The 20,639-nt window shown below is 53.5% G+C and overlaps 1 protein-coding gene across 1 annotated transcript in view; it reads left to right on the top strand.

Moving 5' to 3' along the window:
* FBN3 (fibrillin 3) overlaps positions 1-20,020 on the top strand; it is a 65,440-nt gene extending 45,420 nt beyond the window's left edge. The window contains exons 46-64 of the mRNA XM_008580025.1: positions 502-630; positions 1,123-1,242; positions 2,318-2,443; positions 3,374-3,526; positions 3,660-3,725; positions 3,914-4,039; positions 4,702-4,821; positions 4,947-5,069; positions 5,889-6,023; positions 6,173-6,298; positions 6,998-7,204; positions 8,241-8,366; positions 8,994-9,116; positions 9,354-9,470; positions 12,966-13,094; positions 13,196-13,315; positions 14,787-15,021; positions 15,727-15,877; positions 19,173-20,020. Of these exons, the coding sequence (XP_008578247.1) occupies positions 502-630; positions 1,123-1,242; positions 2,318-2,443; positions 3,374-3,526; positions 3,660-3,725; positions 3,914-4,039; positions 4,702-4,821; positions 4,947-5,069; positions 5,889-6,023; positions 6,173-6,298; positions 6,998-7,204; positions 8,241-8,366; positions 8,994-9,116; positions 9,354-9,470; positions 12,966-13,094; positions 13,196-13,315; positions 14,787-15,021; positions 15,727-15,877; positions 19,173-19,511 (2,771 nt within the window). The 3' untranslated portion in view covers positions 19,512-20,020. The remainder of the gene's footprint in view (positions 1-501; positions 631-1,122; positions 1,243-2,317; positions 2,444-3,373; positions 3,527-3,659; positions 3,726-3,913; positions 4,040-4,701; positions 4,822-4,946; positions 5,070-5,888; positions 6,024-6,172; positions 6,299-6,997; positions 7,205-8,240; positions 8,367-8,993; positions 9,117-9,353; positions 9,471-12,965; positions 13,095-13,195; positions 13,316-14,786; positions 15,022-15,726; positions 15,878-19,172) is intronic.
* Positions 20,021-20,639: the final 619 nt, after the last annotated feature.

Genomic DNA, 20,639 nt, shown 5'->3' with positions numbered 1-20,639 from the left:
AGTGCACATGGACATTCAATCAGGAAGACCATATTCTGGCCCATAAAGCAAGCCTTAACATATTTAAAAGAATTGAAGTCACATCTAGTAGGTCCTCAGAATGTAAGGGAATGAAATTAGAACTCAATCATAGAAAGATGCCCAGAAAGTCCCCAAATATTTGGAAAGTAAACAACATACTATTAAATACTCCATAGGTCAAAGAATAAAACATGAGGGAAAATAGAAAATATTTTGAGCTAAGTGAAAATGAAAACATAACGTAACAAAATGTGTGGGATGCAGCTAAGGGAGTGCTCACAGGCAAATTCATAGCGTTCAATGATTACATTGGAAAATATCAGTACTTACTGATAGGATGGTTGGACAGTTAATATACAGAGTCTGGTACATGAGTACTCAATAAACTAAAGTCAATGCCACCAACTTAATGTGTTGTGGACAGAAGTGCAAGGGAGGCTCAATCCCCTCAGGCTCTGCCTGCCCATCTGCCCTCTGCAGACACTGATGAGTGTACTACACTGGTGGGGCAGGTGTGCCGATTTGGCCAGTGCCTCAACACAGCTGGCTCCTTCCACTGCCTCTGTCAGGACGGCTTCGAGCTCACAGCTGATGGGAAGAACTGTATGGGTGAGTCTCCCCATGGTGCTGGGGCTCGGCTAGCCCCTGTACCACATTTACCTGCAGTTGGTATTTCTGAGTGAGCATGGTTCCATTTAATACCCGTGCATTTATTTTAATGTATAAAAAGAAAAAATAAAATCAGCATATCACACCCACGTTTTCATGGAGTTTGTAGTTTAGGATGAGGCTGCCTTGAAAATGTAAGTTTTCTGAAGTGAGGAACAGTAGAGATGCTAAGTGGATGCCATAGAAACTGTGGAAGGAATCTGCAGGTGACTTGAGATTAGGAATCTTGCTCCCTCTTCCCTCTGGACATCACCTGGCTCCACCTAAAACCCATCAGGATCAGATAACCCTTCCCCAGCCATTCCTGGGTCTCAGCCCTTTCCCTGGAGCCAGAACTGCTACTGGGGGTACTGTCCCGCGGCCCTCAGCTGTCATGCGGTGACTGCAGGTGTTGTCCCAGTCCCAGGTGAGCCCCCCTCCTCCTCTCCACAGACACCAACGAGTGTCTCAGCCTTGTGGGAACCTGCCTACCAGGCACCTGCCAGAACCTCGAGGGCTCTTTTCGCTGCATCTGTCCCCCCGGCTTCCAGGTGCAGAGGGACCACTGCATTGGTGAGTGTCCATTCCCACCTACCAGCTCTTAGGCTAGGGAGGTACCTCTGAGCCTGTGTCCCCATCTGTTAAATGGGAATACCAGCTGGGGTTGTGGTAGGGGTGGAGATGCACTTACAGCGCCACACAACTCCATGCACAATTATTGTTATTATGAATATTTTGACTCCCAGCTCAGAGCTTTCTCTCTGGAACCCACAGGCTTCTTTGTGAATCCTTTAAAGTGGACATGGGTGTGGAGTCTCACTGCACCTCCAAGCACTGAAGCATAGAACTCCTCAGTCAATAAATGGTGGTCAAGGACGAGTCTGACCTGAGCTCCACTCGTATAATCACCCATAGGGGTGACTTTGTACAATCTGGACTAACCTGGACCAGTCTGGCCTCTGCTGGTCCATTCATTCACTTGGGCTAGCCTCATACAGTGTGGGCTAACCTGGACAGGTCTGGCCTGACTGCCTCTGATGCAGTCTTCCATTTGTGCAAGCCTTGCATAATCTGGGCTAACCTGGACCAACCTGGCCTGAGCAGATGGGCTAGCTTCATACAGTCTGGGCTTATCTGGATCAGTCTGGCCTGACCGCCTCTGACCCAGTCTTGATTTGGGCAAGTCTTGCATAATCTGGGCTAACCTGGACCAACCTGGCCTGAGCAGATGGGCTAGCTTCATACAGTCTGGGCTTATCTGGACCAGTCTGGCCTGGCCTCCTCTGTTCTATTCTGTCTGGGCTAGCCAAATGCAATGTGAGCTAACTCCATCCAAAGCAGGCTAAATGCACCCAGTCTCCATTAGCTTTGTACAATTTTAGTCTCTAAAGAGGAACTTTTCCTGCTCATGACTCCTACTCTGGAGACGCCTCATGGGAAAGACACCCCCCGACACCCCCACCACATACACATTGCCCACCTAGTGCTCTAGATCATTCTAAGCCCTTAAGGCCCCTGCCCCACTTCATCCTCTGGGTCCTCCTGGGCTGGACCCTTACTACATCTGCCCTTCCTCACAGCAGAGGCTTCCCCACCCTGGTGGAGGTCCTACTGGTACCCCATCCAGCTCATGTCCCTTTCCTTCCAGACATGGATGAGTGCTTGGAGGAGCCCAATCTCTGTCTCTTTGGCACCTGCACCAACAGCCCCGGGAGTTTCCAGTGCTTCTGCCCACCTGGCTTTGTCCTCTCTGACAACAGGCACCGTTGCTTTGGTGAGTCTGGGACCCAGGGGGCACACAGGGTTTAGGGAAGAAGGTGGGAGGTGAGGAAGATTAAGATCACCCAGAAAAGAGTGTTTCTTGTGCAATTTCTTGTGGTTTCTTGTACGATTCTCCAGGAGCTCTTACTGAGCAGAGGTGATTCTCTGCATTAGTGGGGTTATCCTAGTCCAGGCAACCTCTTGTCCAGACAAGTCATTTCTACAGAGGTCTAACCTGGTCCATTCTGGGCTAACCTGGTCCTCTGGGCTCAGGTTGTCCTGTATGGGTCACAGTTGCCCTCACTGAGCTGGTTTTGTCCAATCTGAGCTAGCCTAGGCCCCTCTGGGCTGGCTTCATCTCAGCTGGGCTAGCTTTGTCCAGTGTGGGCTAGCCTCACCCAGTGTGAGCCAGCCTCTTCACTCACAGCTTAGGGGCATCAAAGGTGAGAGCGGAGCCTGCAGTTCAACTCAGCCAGGATCTGTTGTTCTGGGGGCCGGGGGCCCAGTGGTGAGTCAAGCCTCGGCCTGCTCATGAGGACTTCTCAGGCTGATGGGAGTCCAGGGCTGAGGACCAGGGATTTGGGGTCTGAAGTCTGAGGTCCTCTGGCTCTCTGGAATTAGTCACTTTGCCTTTCCAAGAAGAGACTTCTGATCCAAGAATAACATGGCTGACTTTGACTTTTCTCCCTGGCATGGAGGCACCCCACAACAGGGAGTGGGATGGGGCAGTGCTAGAAGGGATTTCCAGCTGATTAGCCAAAGCCCCAAGACTGATCCTCATTGGTCCAGTGTAGGTCACGTTTGTCCTTGAACCAGTCACCACAACCAGGGACGTGAAGTGTTCTGATTGGCCACTGGTAGGATCAACAGCGCCCATTCATCAGGACTGGAGTGGGGGAGGGGCGGTGCTGATGGAGTCCCCCTCCCCCACCCCACCCCACAGACACACGGCAGAGTTTCTGCTTCACCCGTTTCGAGGCCGGAAAGTGCTCGGTGCCCAAAGCTTTCAACACCACCAAGACCCGGTGCTGCTGTAGCAAGAGGCCTGGGGAGGGCTGGGGTGACCCCTGTGAGCTGTGTCCTCAGGAGGGCAGTGGTGAGCGCCCCTCCCCCGACATCCAGGCTTCCCTCCATGTGGCCTGCCCTTCCTCTCCCATTCTTCCCTCTGCCTTCCCTGGGGGCTGCACCTGGCCCCTGACTCTTATCTTCCACCTCCTCTCCGTATCCAGCTGCCTTTCAGGAGCTCTGCCCCTTTGGCCACGGGGCAGTCCCAGGCCCAGATGACTCTCGAGAAGGTGAGCCCCTCAACCCCATGCTAAAAGCCCCTACTGGGCCCATCTCAGCTCCCTCCAAGACTCGGGGGTGGCTCTGGACCCCACCAGCCTGGAGCCTGGGCTCTTGTTCCCTTGGGTACTTAAGTGTGTCCAGGTGCTGGGGCCCACATGGTGACAGGTGCTGTGTCCAAAACCCCTACCACCTGCAGATGTGAACGAGTGTGCAGAGAACCCTGGTGTCTGCACTAATGGCCTCTGCGTCAATACTGATGGTTCCTTCCGCTGCGAGTGTCCCTTCGGCTACAGCCTGGACTTCACTGGCCTTGGCTGTGTGGGTGAGTGGCCAGCCCTGCCCTGGCCCAGGAAAGGAAGGAACAGAGGGGGCAGGGCAGGTGCCACCAAGTGAGGATCCTGTCCTCACTCTCTGCCACTCTATCCCACTCGCTCGCTCCCTCCCTCCCCTCTGCCCTTGACTCATTCACTCGCTCATTCACTCTCTCCTTCAGTCACTCCTTCCTTCCTTTCTCCATTCAATCACTCATTTATTTGATCACTCGGTCCTTCCTTCATGCATTTGTACAGCCACTCACTCAGTTATTAATTCATTCAGTCACTTGCTCATTCTCTCATCTGCCCCCTTGCTAACTCGTTTATTCACTGCTCGTTCACTCATTCACTCATGATTCAGTCTTCCATTCACTCATTCATTCATCCAGGTGCTCACTCATGCACTGATTCATTCAGTCACTCGCTCATTCTCTCATTTTCCCCCTTGCTCACTCATTCACTCCCTTATTCATTTACTCTCTCACTTGTTCATTTCACCACTCATCCGTTCCCTCACTCATGCATGCATTGAACATACACAGCATGCCTGCCCTAGAGGGGCATTGGATCTGGTGCCATCCACTCTGGTGATCAACAGGGAGGTAGACGGGATAATATTGAGGATGGGGGACTCTCTGCAGGCACTGACCACCCTCTTACCCCCACCCAGACACAGACGAGTGCTCCGTCGGGCACCCCTGTGGGGAAGGCACATGCACCAACGTCATCGGAGGCTTCGAATGTGCTTGTGCCAATGGCTTTGAGCCTGGCCCCATGATGACCTGCGAGGGTATGACCCTACCTGCCCAGGACCTGGGATGTGTGACAGGGACACCTGGGGGCTGGCCTGGGGGAGAGACTGGGGGTCCAACAGTCAGATCCCCCACCCAGCCGGCCCCCCATTGGCCTCCCCAGACATCAACGAGTGTTCCCTGAACCCGCTGCTCTGTGCCTTCCGCTGCCACAACACTGAGGGCTCCTACCTGTGCACCTGCCCGGCTGGCTATGCCCTGCGGGAGGACGGGGCCATGTGTCGAGGTAGGCCCTGCACAGGCAGGTGATGGGCAGGGTTCCAGGGCTCCCCCCGCCTTGGTCCCAAGACCCCCACTGTGCATCAGTAACATCCTGGGCTCTGGAGTCAAACAGACCCAGGTGTGATCTCAGCTCCTCCACTTCCTGTCTGTAAAATGGAGAAAAAAGAGCCTGCTCTCCCAAGGGCGGGAGTGAGCAGTCAAGGGGATAAAGTGAGGAGTGGTGCTGCTTTTACTATTAGCGTTGTTGTTAATAAAGTGGGATCCAGAGTCTAACAGGACAGTAGGGGCTGGACCTGCCCCAAGTGGGGTAGGACAGTGGGGACAGTGATTGTGCCTCCCAGGGGACACGTAGCAATGTCCGAGACACATTTTATCTTCACAGTGGGAGGTGGGGGCTGCTGGCATCCAGCGGCCGGGGATGCTGCTAGCTTTTCTACAATGCACACAGAATGGCCCCCTACCACAAAGAACGTTCCTGTCCCCAGTGTCCATAGAGTCAAGGGTGAGAGATCTGGGGCTGGCACTTGGTCCCTCCTGGGCTGTTTTGGAGTCAGTGTTCCAGGGGCCGTGGTGAAGGCCTGAAAGATTCACAGACCCTGATGTAGGCAGGGGATGCAAGTTTCGGGGGCCGCTCCTGACCCCCTCAGCTTCTTGGAGCTAGAGGCAGGGGCTAGGGGAGGCCTTCCCAGGGGCACCTGGCAGGACGGCAGTGACCTCAGTCTGGTCCCAACAGGGTTGCTGGAGGGTGGGATCCAGGCCCCCTGGCCTGGGGCTGGGCTATGGGTGCCTGGCCTTGGTGACATCTGCCCCTGTTCATCTGAAGATGTGGACGAGTGTGCAGATGGTCAGCAGGACTGTCACGCCCAGGGCATGCTGTGCAAGAACCTCGTGGGCACCTTTGCATGTGTCTGCCCCCCAGGCATGCGGCCCCAGCCTGGCTCTGGGGAGGGCTGCACAGGTACAGACGGGGGTGCTTCCAGGGTGCAGGGAACCCCACACACACACACCACGGAGGGGAGAGGCCAAAACAAGAGGGCGCAGGGAGACCCAAGGGGGGAACTTTGGGGCCGTGGCCTCCCTCGGCCTGCCTTATCCCTCCCACCCCAGATGACGATGAATGCCGCACCCAACCCAGCCTCTGCGTCAATGGCCGCTGCGTCAACACTGTGGGCAGCTTCCGGTGTGACTGTGACCAGGGCTTCCAGCCCAGCCTCACCCTCACCGAGTGCCATGGTGAGTGTGACCAGGCCCAGGTGGTGGACATGCCCATCCCCCATGTGGCAGCACCGTCTGTCTGTCCCTCCTGCTGCCTGAGAGCTCCCTGAGGCAGGGATGGGGTCTGGGGCACAGGGGGTTGCTGAGCAGATCTGGACACCCATGTCCACTGCGTGTCCCCTCCCCTTTTGTCTCTTTGATCAAACACCATGGGAGAGCAGAACGCCTCCCCCTTCTTCCAGCCCCAGCCGCGTCACACCCGGGAATGGGCTCTACCCAGGTTTCCCACTTCCTGGGAGCTAAACCCATCTGTGCTGGCGGCTTATCTGACCCCATCCCCACTCTCCTCTCCTCCCTGTTTATTGTCCCCCCAAGCATGATCACCACCCCCACAGCTTCAGGCCAGGTGTGGGTGTCTGGCCACCTCCTAGACACTCTATCCCCATCCCCGCCCCACAAATGCCGTTTGCCCCAAAGCAAGCTCAACAGCTTCTCCCCGATGGATCCTCAAGCCAGCCTGCTGAAGCAACCGCAGGGAGCTGTCCAGACTCCGCAGCCCAACCCAGGGCTAGGGTGTTTAACGGTGTCCAGTGACAGTGACTCAGAAGATTTCACCCCATGCAGGCTCCCAAAGCCTCCAGAGACCATGGGGACAGGACTGGGCTGGGGGGCAGACAGCAGGATCTTACCGCCCACCATCCCTGCCGTTCTCTGCAGATGTCCGGCGGGGGGCCTGCTTTTCCGAGGTGCTGCAGTCCCTGTGCCAGGTGCCGTCGAGCAGCGGCGAGGCCGTCACCAGGGCTGAGTGCTGCTGCGGGGGTGGACGGGGCTGGGGGTCTCGCTGCGAGCTCTGCCCCCTGCCCGGCACCTCTGCCTATAGGAAGCTGTGCCCCCACGGTTCAGGTTACACTGCCGAGGGCCGAGGTGGGTGGCCTGCTGTGTCCCCATGCTAGGAGCCAAGGAGCAGGGGAGTGTGTTTGTGGTGCTGTGTGTGCTCCGTGTGTGCGTGTATGTGCGTCTTTGTGTTGACAAGTGTGTGAACCAGCATGTGTCCTCTTGATGCGTGCACAGACTCGGATGGTCGAGTGAGCAGGTGTCTGAGCCAGTGTGTGTGCCAGTGAGTGTGCGACAGCAGATGAGCCAGTTTGTGTTCTACGCATGTGTGCAGGCTTGTTAGTGAGCAAGTGAGTGTGCAAGGGAGCATGTAAGCTGGCGTGTGTCCTGTGTGTGAGAGTTTGTTTATGAGTGTGTGTGTGTGTGTGTGTGTGTGTGCTACCGGGCATGTGAGAGTGCGGAGCTGGGGTGTGCGTGTGTGTGTGTGTGCTACCGAGCATGTGAGAGTGCGGAGCTGGGGTGTGCGTGTGTGTGTGTGTGTGCTTTGTTTTTTTGTGTTCAGGCCCATTAATGAGTGTGTGAAAATGTGTGAGCCAGTGTGTGTTGTGAGTGTATCTGTTCATGGGTGTGTCTCATCGAACGTGCCAGTGAGTGTGAGACCAGTTATCCCCAGTGACCAGGAGTGACATCAGTAGGCTAGGCGGGAAAGTGTCTTTGGGAGCATGTGTCTTGGGGACACAGGAGCCCCTGTGTGTGAGTGTGTGGCCCTGTGATTCTGCAGGAGCATCTGGGCATGTGGCTGGCATGTGATGTGCTTGTACTTGCATGGCCCTGCCCATGCTTCCACATGTGTGTGTTGGTGCCCTGAGAAGGTGTCACTGGTGAGGCTAGGGGTGTGTGCATGTATCCACCCTCCTCCAGGGTGTTCTCAGTGTGCCATGGAAGGAGCTTTATCAGGGTGTCCTGCTGCATGACAATGGGATCCACGTGGGCTGGGGTGCAGGGAGGGGAAGAGAGGCTGGGCTTGCCTCTGGGAGGAGGGCTGGTGGGCAGAAGGAAGGGGGCATGCCCTGGTGGCCCAAGGTGGCCATCCAGCCAGCCCCAGCTGTGCCCTGCTTGTCCCCAGACGTGGATGAGTGCCACGTGCTCCCTCACCTGTGTCCCCACGGCGAGTGCATCAACAGCCTCGGTTCCTTCCACTGCCTCTGCCAGGCTGGGTACACACCGGATGCAGCTGCCACGGCCTGCCTGGGTGAGTCCCAGCCCCCCACACCCCTCACCCTTGGCCCAGCCCAGTTCCTCTGTGTAGCTCCAGGCCTGGGGCCTTCCAGCTTGCAACATCTGGTTTTCATTTGCAAAGTGGTGCCCACACCATAAAGAAAACTGAGAAAACCGAAGCCAGAAGCAAAGCATCCTTTGCTTCCCCACCCCCCACCATGTTTGGGCCACTTTCCTGCTATTTCCTTCTGTTAATTTTGTACATATTGAGATTTTCTGTTCCATCGTATAGTGTAGCAGGTATTCATCTAAGTCAAGAGGCAGCAAACTCCAGCCTGAGGGCCGAGTCTGGCCCCCTGCTTGTTTTTGTAAATAAAGTTTTATTGGCACACAGCCATGTCTATTTGTTTACTTACCCTCCATAGCTGCTTTCCTGCTACAAAGTCCATGTTGGGTAGTTGTGACTGAGACAGCATGGCTTGCAAAGCCTAACATATTTACTACTTGGCTTTCTACAGAGAAAGGGTCAATTCCTGTGTAAGTCCACAGATTCTGGATGGCCAGGGTCTGGGATGGAGGCCTCAGCAGGGCCTGAGTGGAGATCCCAGCGCCTTAGCCCTTCCTCCCAGGAATGTCTGTCTGACTTTTCCATCCCCCCCAGATGTGGACGAGTGCAGCCAGGCCCCCAAGCCATGTACCTTCCTCTGCAAAAACACAGAGGGCAGCTTTTTGTGTGCCTGTCCCCGTGGCTATTGGCTGGAGGAAGACGGCAGGACCTGCAAAGGTGACGTCCTTCCCTCTCCCCATCCCATGCCCCCAAGGCCCTGTCCCTGTTCCCCCAGGGAAGCCCCAGTCATGTCTTCTGTGGTCTCACTGCCTCCCACTTGCATAGTGTCAGGCACCATCTCCAGGGTCTTTCTCCTGCCATCCCTCTGCCTGGAGGTGATGGGAGCAGCCCCTGGAAGCCCCCTGGTCCCCACTGGCCCCTGCCCTGAGCCCACTGGGACCATCTGTGCCACAGACCTGGACGAATGCTCCTCCAGGCAACACAACTGCCAGTTCCTCTGTGTCAACGCCATTGGCACCTTCACCTGCCACTGTCCCCCTGGCTTCACCCAGCGCCACCAGGCCTGCTTTGGTGAGTGCTCCCTCATCCCTCACCCAGCAGGGGGACCACGACCTCGTCCTCCACACATTTGTTCACCAAAGAATTATGAAGCACCCAGCGTATGCCAGACATTAGGGGCATAGGGGTGATGAGAATGAAGGTATTCACATCCTGGTGGGATCTAGAACCTCCTTTCTCCTTCCCTGCCCTAGGGAGCTGGGACCCAGGGCTCCCACTAATCCATTCAGCCAACACCTACTGGGCAACTACCATGTACCAGGCTGTGCTCCAGACCAGAGCGTGGCAAACTCCAGCCTGCCAGCCACGTCCAGCCCCCTGCTTGCTTTTGCTAATAAAGTTTTATTGGCACATGGTCACACACCCACTTGTTTACCTATCTCTGCAGCCAGCCATTTTCTGTTTGTTTGTTTGGTGGCTGGCCAGTATGGGGACCAAAACCCTTGACCTTGGTGTTATGACACTGCACTCTAACCAACCGAGCTAACAGGCCAGCCACGGCCAGCCATTTTTGTGACAGAGCCAAAAATATTTACTCTCTGGTCCTTTATAGAATTAGTTTACGAAGCCCTATTCTACACCTTGGTGGGGGGGCGGGGTACAGCCATGAACGCGAGAGGCAGAGCTTGCCACTGCCATGGAACTTTCCTTTTAGCAGGGAATCAGACTAGAAACAGACATAACAATAAGTTAACAAGAGAAACTGTTAGAAGGTGATATGTGATATGAAGGAAAGACAAAGTAAAAGCAGAGTGTGGCGGACAGGAAAGAAGGGGAGGACTGAAGTTTTAAAAGAGGGATCAGGTGAAGCCTCGTCAAGAAGGGGACATTGGGGGCCGGCCCGGTGGCGCACTGCTACAGTGCGCCACTTGGGAGCGCGGTGGCGCTCCTGCCGAGGGTTCGGATCCCACATACAGACCGGTTCCCGCTCACTGGCTGAGCGAGGGGCGGTCGCAGCGCCAAGGGTTGCGATCCCGTTGCCGGTCCCGGTCCTGTACGGGCGCGACACTGAGGGTTGCGGTCCATTGCCGGACACGAAAAAAGACAAAAAGGAACAAAAAAAAAAAAAAAAGAAGGGGACATTGGAACAAAGATTTGAAATGAGATGAATTTCTCTTTTTCTGCAACAGTAAAGTTTCATAACATGGTTGTGTGTGTGCGTGCGTGTGTGTGTGTGCATGTGTGTGCGTGTGTGTGTGTGTGTGTACAGCTGCACTCATATACACAAAGATGCCCAGGGAGCAGTGCACACAAATCCCATAGCGCACATGTGACTTCTCACTAGAGTTATATTCTCAGCCAGGCAGGTGTGATCCTGAGGCTCAGCTTGATTGGGAGTCAGCAAACAAATTCTGTAAAGGGTACAGGAGTAAGTATTTTTAGCTTTGCCGTCCGTGTGGTCTCTGTTGTCATGATTTACCCCTGCCGTTGTGTCACCAAGGCAGCCAGAGATGATATATAAATGAGTGAAGGTGGTTGCTTGCCAATAAAACTTTATTTACACAAACAGAAGGTGGGTTGGATTTTGTCCCATGGGGCCCCAGTTTGCCAGTGACTGAACTAGAAGATGAAACTCACATGGCCACAGTAGGTCACGTCATCCTGACACTTGGTTTGCTTTGTGCAAGGGAAAGAAACCACAGATGGTGCCAGATGTTTCTTTCTGGAAGGAGTCTAGAGCTAGTCTCTGTGGCCCCTCAAGTGACAGCTCAGGCACTCCAGCAGCTGCAGGAGCCATTCCTGCTTAGAAGCCCCATGTCCCCGATGTCTCTTGTACCTGAGAGAGATCCCACATACCCACAGGTATATGCCTGCTGTCAAGAATCTCTGTGCTCAGGGAAGCCAAAACCAGGGTTCTCTGCTAGGAGTTTATTGTTCATTCCCCAGAATCCCAGTCCAAATGCAATTTGCCAGCCCCGGGCCATTACCACCAAGGCAATGCTGCCTGGTAACCCCACTGTCTTAGTTGGCTTGGGCTGCCATAACAAAATACCACAGACTCCAAAAGCGGGACTTGGCAATTCATGTCCAAAAATTTACCGATATGGACATCTGTGCCTACCACTCTACTTTTAGAAATTGATTCTAAGGGGGCACATGCAAAGATTTACCTAGTCTTTATATTGTTCAAAATAGTGAAAAATTAGAAAAATCCTGTCTTTTTTTTCTTTTCTTTTCTTTTTTTTTTTTTTTTTTTTTTTTTTTTTTTTTTTTTTTTTTTTTTTTTTGCAGCTTGCCTGTATGGGCATCTGAACCCTTGACCTTGGTGCTATCAACACCACACTCTGAGTTAGCTAAGCAGCCAGCCCACCTAGTGTCTTTTAATTGACAGTTGGTTAAGTGAAGTAGAGTAATAAATCCATAGTAACCAAAATGAGGTGACCATTAAAAATGATGTGAATAATGGGTTTGGATCCCCATACCAGCCAGCCACCAAAATAAACAAACAAATAAATCTTTAGAAATGATGTGAATAAGAATATTCAAAGACATGGAAAGATTTTCACAGAATTTTAACTTTAAAAAAATAGCTTACAAAAAAACATATACTGGGTGACAAACTACAGAGATTTATTTCTCACAGTTCTGGAGAGTGGGACGTTTAAGATGCAGGTGCATCAGGGTTGGCTGTCTGGTGAGGGCTCTCTCTCTGGCTTGCAGACGGCCACCTTCTCACTGTGTCCTGACATGGCCTTTCCTCTGCTTGCAGAGTCTCTTCCTCTTCTAACCAGGGCACTAAACTCAACATAGGGGTCCCACCCTCATGACCTCATCTAACCTAATTACCTCCCAAAGGCATCTCCAGATAACATCACGTTGAGGGTTGGGACTTCAACATATGATTTTGGAAGGACACAAACCTCCAGTCCATATCAGTGGCTGACACTGCACTACTGTTAGGTTTCCAGGAGGACATATCTCAACAGATATCCCCAGGTCATTTTCTCATGGGAGAAGAAAAAAGAGATTTATTAATCTTTTACTCCCATACCAGGCACCATCCTAAACCTTTCACATGATTAGTTTAATTTAATTCTCACCAGAAAACACAATGAGATAGATATTATCATCTCTTTGTTACAGCTGAGGAAACTGAGGCACAGAGGGTAAGTAAGTTGCTCTAGGTCACACAGCTTCAAGATGGTAGAGATGAAATTCAAACAAAGTCCTTTATAAAAAACCATTTTAACATTTATTTGTACATATTTGTGGAGTATAGTGTATTGTTTCGATACATGCATATGCTGTACATTGATTTATTTAGAATAGATAGCATGGGGTGGGGGAAGTGGTAGATCAAAGTCCTTAACGTGTGCAGTTTCAACAATCAGTGGCAGTTCTGTCAGGCAGGAACTGTTACGGATCTCACTTCACAGAGGGATAAACAGAAGCACAGAGAGGGTGAGTGACTTGCCTGAAGCCACACAGTGGGTGGGACCAGCATTGTAATGCCAACATGAGTCCCTTAACCCCCAGGCACCCCTGCCCATTCTCTGTCCTCTGCAGACAATGATGAGTGTTCAGCCCAGCCCAGCCTGTGTGGCACCCGTGGGCGCTGCCACAATGTCCCAGGCAGCTTCCGTTGTGAGTGTCACCAAGGCTTCACCCTGGACAGCTCAGGACGTGTCTGTAAAGGTAGAGCTGGGCTTCGAGTGGGAGGGATCTAGGGCCGGGGGATGGTCCTGAGGGCCGCTGGGAGAGCAAGCCCTCTCTCCCTCTCTCTCTTTCTATGTCAGATGTGGACGAATGTGACGGTCCCCATCGCTGTCAACACGGCTGTCAGAACAAGCTGGGGGGCTACCGCTGCAGCTGCCCCCAGGGCTTTACCCAGCACTCCCAGTGGGCCCAGTGTGTGGGTGAGTGGTGGGGGCTGGGAGGAAGCTGCTCCCCCCAAACCAGAATCTGCCTGGAGCAGGCAACTGGGAACCACCTCCCAGCAAGATGCTTGACAAGCACAACTATCTAAAGATCAGACTGGCCATCCTGGAAGGTAATGAGTTCCCCACTGCTGGGGAGCCCATGAGTTGCAGAGTACACATGGCAAAGCATTCAAGCCCATTCCTTAGGGACTGGTGGCCTGGAGGACTCAGCTGAGAAAGATTCTGAGAGGTGCCTGTGATCGCTGGGAAGAGTGCTGTGATTGATTAGTGATGTCTGCCATGAGTGCGGCAAGGGGCAGCAGAGGTGTGAATGCTACGCTATGTCTTTGCCAGAGCTGTTGCAGAGAGCCTGTTTGCGGGCTAGCCCTCTGCCCTTCTAATGACAGCCTCATCCTCACCACTTCCCATTCCTCCCCTACCAGCTTTCACCCTCTACCCCTGTCGGCACACTTGCCCTACTGAGACTTCTCCTCAGTCCCCACTCTTGACCTCCACCGCTCTGGGCACCACAGCCTACTTCTCCTGGACTCTCCCCACTTCTGCAGCCACTGTGACACGGCTGTCCACACTCTCCCGCTGACTTCTCTGCCCTCTCCCCCTGTCTCTCCTGATGGGTCTTCAGCTAAGTTCCTTGCACCCCAGGGATTGCGGGCATCACACAGACCGTCATCAGTCTTTGCTGGTAATTCCTCGTTCTCAGCTTGCCTGCTGCTCCTGCTGCTGTTCTCAGCTTGCTCTACTTACTCATTCATTACTTCCCCAACTGTTTGCTGAGGACCTGCCTCGCACGAGGCTCTGAGATGCAGAAGTGAGCCAAGAAACAGACACCATCCCTGCCTGGAGTTGTTCCGTCTAGCAGAGGAGACAGGGATTATTAGAACACTAATTAGGTTCTCAACTGGGGACCATTTTGCCACCTAAGGGACATTTGGAATTGTCTTGGAGACATATTTTGGTTTGTTTGGCTGCTGGCCAATACAAGTATCCAAACCCTTGGCCTTGGTGTTACAACACCATGCTCTCACCAACTGAGCTAACTGGCCAGCTCCTGGAGACATTTTTGATTGTCACAACTAGGGGGTGGGTGCTGCTAACACAGATTGGGTGGAGGCCAGGGACGCTGCTCAACGTCCTACAGTGCAGGGACGGCCTTCACCACAGAGGATGATCTGGCCCCAAACGTCACTAGTGCCAAGGGTGAGAAAGCTTGTTCCTAGACCATCCCACAACTTAGGATTTAAGGGGAATCACAGGGTTTGGGGCAGGGGTTGAGGGTTATGAGGGAGTGTGAAGGGGTCAGGGGGATAGACCTAGTCTGATGGCTCACGGGGAGTTTGCTGGAGGCTTTGACATTGCACTTGGGCTTGGAAGGGGGAGCGTTCCAGATCCAGCACTCCAGGAGTGCAAAGGTGACTCCCTGTGTCTTCCCTCTTCTCCACGCCTGCAGACGAGAACGAGTGTGCACTGTTGCCTGCGGCCTGCGGTAGCGCCTCCTGCCACAACACACTAGGTGGCTTTCACTGTGTCTGCCCGTCTGGCTTCGACTTCGACCAGGCCCTCGGGGGCTGCCAGGATGTGGACGAGTGTGCTGGAAGGGGCGGCCCCTGTAGCTATGGCTGTGCCAACACGCCCGGAGGCTTCCTGTGTGGCTGTCCCCAAGGCTACTTCCGGGCTGGGCAAGGGTGAGAGGCAGGAGTGGGGTGTGCAGGGGTGGACTGGACAGACTCCATGCCCTGCGAGAGTACACACATACACAGGGCCGAGAGTCCCCTGGAGGAGCTCCCTCTGCCTGTGCATACATGTGTATATGCACATGTACATGCACACGTGTGCACAGAGAACTAGATACGCAGAGGCACAGCAGCACTCTTAGAGAGTGCCAGCTTGCCTGGGCACCCTCGTGCATTCAAAGATCCCATCATGCACACATGTGTGTGTCCATGTCCTTATCCCAGTGTGCATGCAGGCTCACATGTGTCCACATCCCTGGGGGACACTTGGGGGCCATTGATACATCCAGTTTGCACACACGGGAAAGCACACTCATGAGTCATCTGTGCATGCTGTCTCTCACTAGACCCACATCCCTGGGCACACTCATGTGGATTCATACATTCCAGTAAGCATGTATGTCCTCCTCCGTGTGTACATGCAGACTCCCACATGCACATGCCCCTGGGTACGCTCAGATACATTCATCCATCCCAGTGTGTGCATGTCATCTCACTCCTGTGCACACCGAGCCACACCAGTGCACACACAGAGGCACACCTGCACACCAGCATTTGCTGCTACGGGCAGCTGGCTCAGAATAGAGACTGAGGGGTTGGGGCTGAGGTCTCACCAGCCTGCCTCTGAAGGTCCACCCCATCCCTGCCCTGGTCTAGACACTGTGTCTCTGGCCTGGGGTTCAGCCCTGGACCCCAGGACACCCCAGACAAAGAGGAGCTGCTCTCACCTGAAGCCTGCTATGAATGCAAGATCAACGGCCTCTCCCCTCGAGACCGGCTAAGGCGCAGCACCCATGGAGACCACCAGGTGCCACGGGGGCCACACCAGGCAGGGGCAGACAGGGGACAGGTCGAGGGTGGGAAGAAAGCTGTGGGCCCACCTAAGCCCCCCCGCAAGAAAGCACCAGATGGCATGTGCTCGTGCCCTATGTTCTGGTGCCTTCTTGGGCCTTCCTGGACTTCCTCAGCCCCGGGATTTCCCTTGGGGACTCTCTGGGGGACACCCCCCAGCATACTCCCTCGTTCCTGGTGTAAGTCAGGCAACTCCCACATAGACCCTGATCAGGCTATGAAGCTTCCCATGAGTCCTTTCCATGGCACTTGGATGCAAGGGAAATACCTCAGTGCCCCCAGCCCTGCCTGCACCCTGAAACCTGTCACCCCTCACCTCCTGGCTGGTGAGGCCTTCCCTTGGGGACCCACTGGATTTAGCACCAATGGGGCCCAAAGCTGCCAGCCAAATAGCTTCTGCCCCATGGCTTGGCCAGGCTCACTTACCCTGTAAATCCCTCAGGGCTGTTTTCACAAACCCTTTACCTCCAGTCACCAGTGCCCAGCCCAGGTCAAGCCATAGCTCCTTTCCTGCCTTAGCCTTGGGGAGGAAAATCCTTTCTCTGGGAGCCACCAGCAGAGGATCCCCTTAGAAGGCACACCACCCAGCATTCCCCACCCCCCGTGCCCCTTTCCTGTGCTTCAGATGCCCCTGGAGCTCCCAAACCCACCTTACCTCTAGGAATCTCAGGAGCCCTCCCCAGGCCTCTCGAAGACAACAGAGCAGGACTACAGCTTTGTCCCTCCTGCCACCTCAGGCCACTCCAACCAGCGGACCAGGGTGTGCAGGGAGGACAGTTTTGCCACTGATTTGAGGTGCTTGTCCCTCAGCTAGAGAGTCCCTGAGGCCACTGCTGGTTGGTCCTGCCACTGTCACCCAAGGAATCTGAAAGCTATACATTTGTTAAGCACCTGCTGGAAGCAGGTGTTGCTCCAGGCACTCTAACTTCACAGCTCTCAATGTTTACCACAACCCTGGGACGTGTAGATGCCTCTGTTATCCCCATTTTCCAATGGGGAAACAGAGTCTCAGAGAGGTTAGATCGCATGCCCAAAGTACAGAACTTGAAAGTGGTGGTGTGGGGACTTCACAGCTATGGAACAATCTCCTCTTTACGAGCAGACTCGGTCTTCGTGGCCAAGAATCCCAGGCTCCTCTGCAGTCACTACCTTCTGAGGCCATCACCTTACATCGTTTCCAAAAAATCACCACTGAGCACAAAAGCCATTACCCCAAGCTCCCCTCACTCCTGCAGACATGTCCTAGGACCAAACTCTTTCACTCCACAGATTTTACTGAATACCTGTTGCACACTGGGCACTGTAATGCAACAGCAGTAAACAAGGAAACTAAAAATCCCTGCCCTTGCGGGGCTGACAGTCTAATGGGGAGACAGAAAGAAAGGATCAATAAGTAAAACAAGAAATCAATAAGTTATATTATACGAGGGTAGTTCCAAAGTTCATGGAAAAATACAATTAAAAGATAATACAAATCTTTCTGTGAACTTTTCAAAGTATCCTCATATTTTATAACAATTGATAAGTATGATACATGATAAATGCTATGGGGAAAAATAAAGCCAAAAGTGGGATAGGAGTGTTGGATCTGAGGGGCTTTCAATATTAGATTAACTAAATGTGAATGTATTACTTTGCCCTCTTTTTCCCTTTAGTTGTTTTTCCCTTGCTGGGAAAAACTGACTGTATACATTATCCCGTAGTTACTGTTATTTTCTGTAAGCTTCACAAGGGAAGAGCCCTGTGTCTGTCGGGTTTGCCGCCTTATCACCAGCCCTTGGTACTCAGTAAGAGAGGGTGGAGGGGTCACCAGGGCTCCTAGGAGGGGCACAAGTAATCTAGACCTAGAAGAGTTTTGTGCATGCCTTTGCCTGCAATAACCACTGCCTGCCAGCAGGTGTCAATAAAAGCACGTCTGAGCAAAAGTCAGGGGGAAAGGCTGAGATTTCCAGAAAGGAGGGTCTGGAGAACAGGAGTAGCTTTCACAGCAAAACACTCCATTGGCATGTAAATGAGGAGAAACAAATACAGCACTGCCCAGAGCGAAGGAGAAGAAAACAGATGACCTTCTGTGGGATTGGCTACATCCCCTAGCCTGGGATAGCCTGCTATTGAGGCTCGCTGACTTATTCAGAGGCCTGTCCAGCTGCCAGGACCAGGAAGGCACTTCAGAGGAGCTCAAATAAAGAGGGGTTTGTCATCTGCACACAGGGGGCTCTCAAAAAGAGCCAGATGCAGGAAGTACTGCAGAAGCTTTTGGGTGGCTCTTCAGTCTGGAGCTTGCTGTCCTCTCTGACCTGGCTGGGTGTCCTGATTATCTTACTCTCAGCTCCAGTGTCCTTTTTGGGTCTGGCTTTTGCCGAAAGGCCCTTGGTCATAACACCAGCCATCCCAGACCACCTCTGGGGCCCATTGCTATTTGACCGACCTCCTGGCTCGGTCTCTGGGGACAATCTTTGTTCTGATTTCCGAGGACAATCTTTGATTTCCTTGACCCAGGCTAGCAGGGTTCTGACCAAGGCCCCTCAGTTGAGACTAGGAGTTTGGAGTCTGTGTTTATTTTTTTATTTTTATTTATTTATTATTTATTTTCAAAAGGATGGTGGCATTTTATTCAACAATCTCATTACAAAAACAGTCAGAACGTACATGGCAGCAATATTTAGGAAAAAAACCCTGCCTAGCTTCTGCATGAGTGGGCAGCCCTCTCACCAGCCCCGCCAGATCACTCGGCCCATGGGGGTGACATCTGTGTCTCAGGTGGTGCTCTGCATGGGAGCCCTAGCCTAAGAATGGGACACTGGGCTTGGCTGACACTGTCCATGCTGAACCCCATCCCAATTTTAAATATGCTCAGTTCAGATCTTCCTGCTATCAAGTGTCTTCCCTGCCCCACTGCTGAGGTCCTCCACAGGACAAAGCTGTCCTGGAAACTTCAAACACCTGGCCAGTCTGGAAGGCAGGAATGGAGTTGATTGGAGTCTGTGTTTAAAGTGGCTCCTTACCTGCCCCTCTTTGGTTTCCACCTGAGAACCAGACTGAGCTTTGTGCTGCTGTGTCTGCAGCCCAGGCTGACCATTGGCCTTATGGATGGAGGGCTAGACAGAAATTAAGGGCACTGTACTTGACCTTTTTTACCTCCACTTTAGAGATTGGCTAAAATCTATTCTTTGGCCATGACCCCAGGGCCCCCTACCCACCGCACCCCAATTCTCCCAGCCTCTGACTATCCACCTGGTCTTTCTCCCCAGGTGAGCCTGGCCACCCTTGACTCAGAGGTCCCACTGGCCTTGGGCTTGAACCTGTCACACCTGGGCCAGACTGAGCGCATCCTGGAGCTGCGGCCAGCGCTGGAGGGTCTGCGGGGCCAGATCCACTATGTCATTGCCCACGGCAATGAGCGAGGTTTCTTCCGTGTGCGTCACCTCCATGGCTTCAGCTCCCTGCAGCTGGGACGGCGGAGGCCAGGGCCTGGAACCTACCAGCTGGAGGTGGTTAGTGTGGCAGGGCCTTGGGGTCCCCAGCAAGAGGGGCGCCCTGAGCTGGGGGGCCAGGCCTTGCGGCTGAAGGTGCACCTGAAACTGCTCTAATTGGAAGGGGCCTTGATGGGCCCCCCGAGCTCCCCTGCCGTCTGGAGGTGGGAGATTCTGAAACTGGGAGGGATTGATCCCCAGCAGCAGTGGCTGACCAGGTCAAACCCTGAAACTCAGGATGAGTGAAGTGCTACACTACGACCTCTGTGCCAGCCCGGGGGACCCCAACACTCAGCCTTTCCTGGAGACAGCTAGAAGCTGTGGCGTGTACCCTCCGCCCCACAGCCAGGGTCAAGGAGGGACCCTGTGGTCACTGTATCTGGTCAATCTCAGGCTTAAACTTCTGTACTGCACTGAGGCTCACCCCCAGGGGGTCAGCTAGACATGGGAGTGGGCAGCTGGGGTGGGCGTGGGGCTTGTCCCTCAGAGCACAAGGGCCTTCGGGGCCCTGACCCCACAGAGTCGGTGGCTTGTGGCCATATTCATCCCTCCCAGGGCCCGGGCTAGTGTTCTGAGGATGCTTTTATATCAGAAGTAAAGACAACAATAAAGTTATTTTGGGTTAAGTCTGCCTGCCCCTTGACAAGTTCTCGAAGTAAGTAGACGCTGCCCTCAGCAGAGCCAGGCAAGGCTTATGTGTCGGGTAGCCGGGGGCCTCGTGGGCTCCCCAGTAATGATGACAATGACTCATGCTTCCTGATCACGTACCACGTACCAGACACTGTCCTGAGTGTTTTACCATTACTGACACTTTTGGTTGTTACTACCAGCCCATGGAATAGATGCTGTTATGATCATCCCCATTTTACAGATGTGAAAACTGAGGCTCAGAGAAGTTGGGTGACTTGTCCAAAGTCAGACCAGGTTGAAAGTCGGGCCCATGCCCTCAACCACCATGCCACCCTGCCTGGCTCCAGGTACAGATGGATCTACCAAAATCAGAGCTCAACGGCCGGGATACTCATCACGTTAACAGATACACAGTCAGCGTGTGCCTTATACTACATATGTCACAGATAGTAGCATGTTTGCTCTCCTACAAGGCAGGCAGTATCATCACCCCTATTTTATGGTGTGGGGAGAACCGAGTCTTAGAGAGTGGGACCTGCCCAAGTCACCCACTTAATGTGTGGTGGGGCCTAAATGTAATTTGAGCCTCATAATAAAATGTGATAAGGGCAGGAA

Source organism: Galeopterus variegatus, unplaced genomic scaffold, assembly GCF_000696425.1.
Source record: "Galeopterus variegatus unplaced genomic scaffold, G_variegatus-3.0.2 Scaffold2002, whole genome shotgun sequence".
NCBI classification, from domain to species: domain Eukaryota; kingdom Metazoa; phylum Chordata; class Mammalia; order Dermoptera; family Cynocephalidae; genus Galeopterus; species Galeopterus variegatus.
The sequence above is the reverse complement of the archived record's forward strand: the minus strand, read 5'-3'. Positions and strand labels throughout refer to the sequence as shown.